Source organism: Monodon monoceros, unplaced genomic scaffold, assembly GCF_005190385.1.
Source record: "Monodon monoceros isolate NGI ecotype Baffin Bay Population unplaced genomic scaffold, NGI_Narwhal_1 Super_Scaffold_21, whole genome shotgun sequence".
Classification (NCBI taxonomy): Eukaryota; Metazoa; Chordata; class Mammalia; order Artiodactyla; family Monodontidae; genus Monodon; species Monodon monoceros.
Genome location: NW_021703778.1, coordinates 126,885,689 through 126,893,968, shown reverse-complemented (window position 1 = coordinate 126,893,968; position 8,280 = coordinate 126,885,689). Strand labels below are relative to the sequence as shown.

The following is an 8,280-nucleotide window of genomic DNA, read 5'->3' as shown; positions in this document are numbered from 1 at the left end:
TCTAATAAAAAGAAAGGAGACAAAAAAGGGTACCAAGGTCTTGGAGAGGATGGCAAAAGTTAGGATTCTGAGAGCATGCCTGGATCATTAACTTTTAAAATGGGGGAGGGGACACTGCAATAGGGAAAGGAGAAAGGATTCAAATACTTACGGCAAGAGAAAAACTGAGGTAGCTTACATTTAGTCACCCTGCTTTTACTTACTAACCACCTTTCATTTTTAATAAGATCACCTAAATGTATTTAGGGCCTCATCTCCAGACCCCTCTTATTATTTTAATCTTTGCAACACAGTTATACTGCTTAAAGATTTAAAACTCAACAAAGTAGAAATCTGATCTTCCAACCAACACGTTCTAATTAACTAGTAGTGTACACACAGAAGCTCAATATAATACATATTTAATTATAAATTTAAAATTTGAAATTATTTTAATTCAATAGTCCATCCAAAAATTTTCTAAACAATTTAAATTGTTCAGTGTAACTTGCTAATGAGCAAAAGATGCTTCTTGTCTTCTATTCTTCACTACCATCATCTTTCTTCCCAAATTTCTCCAAAATGAAAAAATCCTTACCTGTGGTGCCAGAATGAACAGATAACGACCTTTCTATCTGAAGTGGCGACATCATCTGTATTGTTAATTTCGCTAGGTAGATGGCTTCATATTCCTAGAAAAGATTTTAATTAACTTGAATATACATTTAAATTCTTAGATACCCAAAACAAAACAAAAATTTTAAAGTGTTTAATACATACATTATTGGTATTCTTAGTTTATACTGAAAACTCTGGTGCCATATTGCTGTAAGAGAAAGGCTTAAAATTCCTATAATTTCACGTTTATTGATGAGACTATAAATCAAGTCAAGCAAATAGCTTGCACTAAGACACTGTACATCGAACTGCCAGTCAGTATGTATTCTCTGCCACCAGGCATAAGCTATATGATCTCTGACTTCATCTGTTAAAACACATACATACCCCCAAAACCCAAACTGGCAATCTCATAGAATGATTATAAGAATAAAAAGAAATAAAATATTTTTAAAAATCAGATTAATATATGGCATTTAATTGATTCAAGTATATATTTGGTTCTAATTCCTTAAAATCAATAGTCCTCTACTTCCAGTTAAAGATGGAGTAATAAAGGCATTCCTATCCCTCTTCCCTTTCTGAAAACAAGAAATAGAGAACTCCTTATTCGAAGAAGCTAGGAAACATCCATAACCCTGAATATGAGAAGAATGAAGAGAAAAGTAAGGAATTAATTATCAAATAAGTCAGGATACTGGCTACCTTTATGATGGCAGAAAGAGAATTATGATTAGAAAGAGGCCTCAAGAGGGCTTTTGGGATTCTGGCAAATGTTCAATTTCTTTACCTGGATGGCAGTTACATGGATGTTTATTCGCACTTTATGCATTTTTATATATGTGTATTATATTTCACAATAACATTAAAAAAAAATGGAACCAGACTAAGCTATGCACAAAAGACGCCTGACTGCGGATATCAGACAGAGTGGGTACAGCTGACAAACTAACAAGCCCTTGCCTAGTATGATACAGCCAGGAAGTGTGCATGGGCTGTGGGAGGAGGAAGGGCATATTAAGGAAAATGTGAACACCCACACCTGGCATTTCTGCAAGACGCAAGCGACGTGGAGGAGAAACTGGGTTGCATGTTGCCAAGCATCTGCTGATCTTGGTCAGCTTAAAGTAAAGGCTAAACTATTGATTCTCAAACCTGGCTATACCTGAGAATCACCTGAGGAGCCTTAAAACCTGTAGGTATATAGTCAACTCCTCTCCTCTCCCCCCAGAGATTCTCATTTAACTGGTATGGGTAACATTCCACAGGTGATTCTAATGTGCATGCACTGTTTATCAATCTAAACAAGAAGAACCTGTGACAAAAGGGGCTCTTTTTTTTCCACTCACTAAGTAGAGTCATACCACTGGGGAAAAGTGTTGGTGAGAAAGTCTTCCAAGACAACTGGGAAAATTTAAACTGCCTACCTTTCCCCACCACTCCCCTGGTCCCTTTCCCACAACCTTATTGTTGGGCAAATAGCTTATCTAAGAAGAATGTCTCCAGTTCAAAGATGACCAATATCAAAAAGGAACCAATGTATGTCTTATGTAAAGATGTTTGCAAGGGAAAGAAAAGCAACATTATAACCAAAAGTCTATATATAAAGAACACTGCATGAAAACTACACCATGGAGCAGGTCAAAATTACAATTCTCCATGAAATCAATGAGAATACGGCATTTCTGAAATGAGTTCAAAGAAGAGATAAAAGGATTCATGGAAGAAATAGGACAATAAAAGAGATGACTATGCCATTTCCTACCATTTCAGAAAACAAACAGAATGCCCCTCTTAATCCTAGTTTCCCCTCCAACTACTGTTTCATTTCTGTTTTCCCCTTCTAAGCGTAATTCCTGGAATTATCTATTCTTGCTGTTCACATTCCTCTCTTCCCATTTTCCTTTCAACTCTGAGCAATTATGTTCCTAACCTAATGTCAATTCTCAGCCCTTATCTTATTTAACCTGTTATCAACCTTTGAAACAGAGGGTCATTCCCCACTCTTCTAGCACCTTCTTGACTTGACTTCCCAAACACCAGACCATCCTGATTTTCTTCCTAATTCACTGGCCACTCTTTTCAGCCTCCTCTGCCGATTCCCCATCTCCACAATCTCTACATGCTGGGAATACATTAAGGTTCTGTTTTTGAAATCCTTCTCTATCCACACTCATTTCTCTAGTGATCTCATCCAGTTTCAAAGCTTTCAATAGCATCTATATATTGATAACCCCTAGAAATACAGTTCTTTCTCATGAAATCCAGGCTTATATGTATACCTGCCCACTATCTAATAGCTCTCTCAACCTTAACATGACCAAAACCGACTCTTGATTTTAATCCCTTCAAATTTCATGCAGTTTCTCCCATACAAGCAAGTAGCAGTTCCTCTTCCAGTGTTCAGGCTACAAGGCTTAAATTCATCCCAATCTCTCTTCACATCCAATCCATCAGCAAATTCCGTCAGCTCTACTGTCAAATAAATCCAGCATCTGATCTCTTCTCACCTTTCCCCCTGCAACCACTTTGATTCAAACCAACACTCTCTTGACTCCATCACTGCAACAGCCTCTTAACTCAAGCACCTGCTTCTGCCCAAACCCCAACAAACCCCTACAGTATATACACAGTATACTATATTCAACACAGCAGCAGGCAATCTGAAGTTGTTCCTTCACTTAAAATAAAAGCCAAAGGCCTTACTTATAATGGCCTACAAACACCTGTCATGTGGCCCCTTACCTCCCAGCTTTAATCTCCTACCATTATTTGCTTACTCTGTTGCAGCCACACTGACCTTCTTGCACTTCTTGAAAATACTATGCTTACTCCCATTTCAAGGCACTTGCTCGTATATTCCTGCTACCTAGAATGCCTTCCCCCCAATATCAGCACAGCTTGTTCTCCTAATTTCTCCAGGTCTCTGCTCAAATATCATTTTTGCAATAAGGCCTTTTCTGATCACCGTTTAAAAATGCAATTCATGTCGCATCTCCTTATATGGCCTTATTTCTTCCTCCCTTATTTTTCTGTGACCCATTACTATCTGACCTTCTTCATTTTACTTTGTTTACTGTTTAATTCTCTCATTAGAATAGGTTTCATGAGGTCAGAGATTTCTATTTTTTTCTCTGCTTTACTGCCACTGCCTAGAACAATGCCAAATAAACATCTGATGAAACAATGACATATGGGAAAGGGAGGAAAAGCTTGAGAAAAATCAAGCCAAGAGAAAAGAACAAAGTTGAAAATAATTACAGAGAAAATGGAAGATATGGAAGAAAAAGGGAACCAACATAAAATATGTCTCTGGGAGAAAAAACCAGGCAAATGAAACAGAACAACAAAAACAGAAGCCAAATACATAGTAGAAGAAAGCTTTCTGAAATAAGGGAAGGTGTGAATCTGTAAGTGCTAAGGGCATACTAAGACTGAGAAGTTAATATAGAACAATCAACAAGATATACCTTGACAAAGCATCCTATGTTCATCCAGACACCACCTCCTCCTCCCAATCAAGTCTTTTAAGGGGGAAAAATTTTAAATTAGGCTCCCCTCAGCCTTCTCTGGAGCAATATTCAATGTCAGGTCTGTGTACAAACCCATAAGGGAAAAAGTATTAAACAAAAAATTTTTATCTAGCCAATTGTCATTCAAACATAAGAGCAACAGAAAAATATTTTCCAAAATGCCAGGACTTAGGGAATATAGTTTCCAAGAACTCTTCTTGAAAATAATGCTCAAAGACAAACTCCAGTAGTTGAATAAAGAAGGTAGAATCCTATTTAAATGTAGAACTAAGGATGAACAACTAGAAAATGTGGTTATAGGATAGAATATAAATATTATAATCTGTAACAATGTAGAAAAAGTATAATCTTTTTTTTAAAAAAAGGAGGTGGCAGGACATATAACAGGAGGTAGTTTAAGTAGATGATCTTATATTGCTAAGTAACAAGAGGTATAATATTTAAATATTTTTAAAGGTATAAGAGGTAACTCCTAGAAGAACTATGACTAATAACAAAACAGGTAGTGGAGGGGAAGGAGGAAAGAAGTAGAGGTATATAAATTTTTATCTTTTATAGTGGAAATCAACTGATAGTTATTTAAAAGTGATAACTCAAGAAACATATGTATATACTATACAGTTACAATTGTGCCCATTAGAACTAAAAACAATAAACTTAAAAATTATCAAAAGAATACAAACATACAAAAAATTCATAAACTATAGTGAAAAGTTTTAAAAAGATGCATTTAAAAGAGAAAGCGTGACATGAAATAAAATGACAGACAAAAGTATATATCATTTTTAGTGCAAGAAAGTGGGATAAATTCACCTATTAAAGAAAAATACTGATAACAAATCAAATAGCAAAATCCAGCCATAGACCATATATAGGAAATGCATCTAAAACAAAGTGATTTAGAAAGGTGGAAAGAAAAGTAATGCAGAAACTCACAAGGCAAATGCAAACAATATTACACAAGGTTAATTTCAAAGTAAAATAATTGAATGGAGGAATAATGAATATATAACTACAATGAAGATCTAACTTGAATTTTATCTACCAAATAACACAGTACCAAAATTGGCAAAGACACTAGAAGAACTAAAGAAAAAATAAACAGAAATATAATAAAGTAAAGGAGTTTCAATTCACCTCTCAGCCCAAGACAGACGAATCAAACAAATACTATCAGCCCTCTATGCACGGATGCAGAACCCACAGATACAGAGGACTGACTGTACTGTGCCATTTTATATAAGATTTGGAATTCACGGGGCAGTGGGGGTGGGGGGTGGGTGTCCTGAAACCAATCTCCCACTATACTGAGGGACGACTGTATATTGAGCTTTATGCCCTGAAAACAGAGAATACATCTTCTTTTCAAGTGCCCAGGAGACAGTCGTAATAACAACTGTATATTAGGCCATGAAGAAAACATTAAAAAATTCAAGAAGTAAATAGTATTAGAAATGAACAAAAATAGAAAATAAACCTTGTCACCTATATAGTTTTTTTTTAAAAAAACCTCTCAAACAAATGTTAAGTAAAAAATAAAATCAAAAGTGAAATCACAGAGTATCAAGCTATAACAATAATAAAAATATTGCATAGCAGAATCTATGTACGATATGTAGAATATGGCTAAAGCAATTCTAAGAGGATAATTCATAGTCTTGAATTCTTGAAAGAATGAAAAACTAAGCTTTCAACTCAGGAAATTCACTAAGGAATAACAGCAGCAGCAGCACGAACAACAAAAACCTAAGGAAAGCAGAAAGCAAGGAGAAATTCAAATACAAAGAAGTTATATAAACTAACCAGATCAAGGAAAAAAGAAAGCACAGATACACAAAATTGAAAAAAGAATGGAAAAATATTTTCCTCAATTTTATCTCAAATCCTATGAAATGAATGATTATATAGGAGATTATGAAACCATCCAAAGTGACCTGAGGAGTATATGAAAATCAGACTTAACCTACCAAATGAAGAAAAGCTGTCCAAGAATTGGTCCACCCTCAAAATACACAAATGAATGAAATAATGAATAACTGAATTAAATTAAAAAATCAAGGTCCAATGATTTCACAAGTACCATATATCAGAACACCAAGAAGCCCATAACTCCAATCTAATTTACATTGTTCTAGAGCACATAAAGAGAAAGCAAGTTTCCATTTTAAAAATGAGAATCACGTGATAAACACCCAAACCAGAAGAGGGTAGTATAGAAGAAAATTACAAACCAATATCACTTATTCAACTAATTCCAAAATCTTAAAAAAAATACTGACAAATAGAATCTGGCAACACATTCATGGAACATAGTGTACCATAACCAAGTGAGATCCATTTGTGAACCAAAATGATGATTCAAAATTAAGAAATCTAGCATAATGTGATCCAATAATTCAACTCACCATATTAATGGCTTAAAGGAGTAAAACTACAGTCATTCCATTAAAAAAATTTTTTTTAAGCTAAAACTCAACATCTATTCCTGGTAAAAACTCTTTACATAGGCACAGATGAATACATACACACACACACACACACACACACACACTCACACACACAGTGCAATACTAGAAGCACTGACATTGAAATCAAGAATAAAGTACAAGTACTATACCACTATTACTTATCATGGTTCTGATACAATGACCATCCAATGAGAAAGAAAAAAAAAATTAGAAAAGTTGCAAAATTATTATGATTTGGAGATGAAAATCTAAGACAATTAGAAAATTTTTCAGAATTGTTTAGAGTTTAATGCCAACTGAAAACAATAAAAATCAACAGCTTTCCTATATATAAGTAAGTAATTAGAAAACATACTGAAGGAAAAAACATTTTATTTATAATGGGAATAAAAGAAAATAGGAATAAATTTCATAAGAAATGCATATATTCTATATAAAGAAAACTTTAAAACACTAAAAGAAATAGAAATTGACTTGAATAAATGGAACATACTCTTAGAGAGGAACATACTGAGAAAAATTTAAAGGTGTCAATTCCTTCTGAACTGTGAATGTAGAGATAATGTTATTAAAAACAACTACAGGACTCTTTCCAGTAAAGTTCACACCAAAAAATAAGTGTTAAGAACATACCAGGAAAATTCCAGAAAAAACATTAATGAGGGGATCTTGATTAAATTACTTGATATAAGTTATATAAATTACTTACATAATATTATAGTATTTAAAATTGTTTGATACAAGTGCGGCAATAAGCAGATCAATGGAACAAAATACAAGGTCAGAAACAGACTCAAGTATAGATCAGAATTTGGTATATAATAAAAATGGCATTTCAAATCAGTTTGATAAAGACAGATTTTCTTAATATACAGAGTCCTTACAAGCCAATGAGAAAAAGACCAACAACCTGATAGAAAAATAGGCAAATCATAAGGAGTTGCCACTTTTACCACCATGATAACAATGATCAAGAAGTTTCATAAAACACTTTCACTATTGGTATTGATTAGGTATGGGTAAACAGGTACCCCTTGTTTCCTGAAGCCTTTTTAGAGGCAATTTGGCAACATCAAATTTCAAATGCCCTCTGACCCAGCAATTCTACTCTGATCAGTTATCATACAGGTGCATTCACACATGTAAACAAAGATGTACCTACCAGGATATTCTTTCCAATGTTGTTTAAAATCATGAAAGGCTGGAAACAATCTAAAGGTCCATGTATAAGCAATTGATCATATAAAACTGCAATACATACATACATCTATGTACATATACACATAAAAATATTATGCAGGTAGAGCTATATGTGATCTTCAAGATATACTATTAAGGAGACTTACTTTTCAAGTATTCTTCTTAGGCATTATTGAATTTTTATTTTTTTAACCGTATTTTTTTCTCTTTTAAATGAAGTAAAAACTAAAAGTGAATTAAAAATAAAAAGGAAGTAAAATTTAAAGTTTGGTAACTGAGACAACCCATTTTGTAGTGCCCTTGATATCTCAATGTAAGATTTATTCCTGCATAACTGGATAGAATCAGCCAGAGCACATTCTTCAACCTATGATTTTCCTTCTTGGAAAAAAATCAAATAAATTAATCAGATAAATTCACAAGTTTACTTTACTGTCTTTTTAGTGCATCTTCTAGGCATCATCAAAATGTGAAATATGGAA

The 8,280-nt window shown here is 33.8% G+C and overlaps 1 protein-coding gene across 4 annotated transcripts in view; it reads right to left on the bottom strand.

Moving 5' to 3' along the window:
* STYX (serine/threonine/tyrosine interacting protein) overlaps positions 1-8,280 on the bottom strand; it is a 40,848-nt gene that overhangs the window by 14,685 nt on the left and 17,883 nt on the right. For all 4 annotated transcript variants that reach the window (XR_003795997.1, XR_003795996.1, XM_029238765.1 and 1 more), the window contains one exon: positions 578-671. Coding sequence is in view for 2 of the 4 variants with exons in the window: in XM_029238765.1 (XP_029094598.1) it covers positions 578-671 (94 nt within the window). In the remaining 2 variants the exon portion in view is untranslated. The remainder of the gene's footprint in view (positions 1-577; positions 672-8,280) is intronic.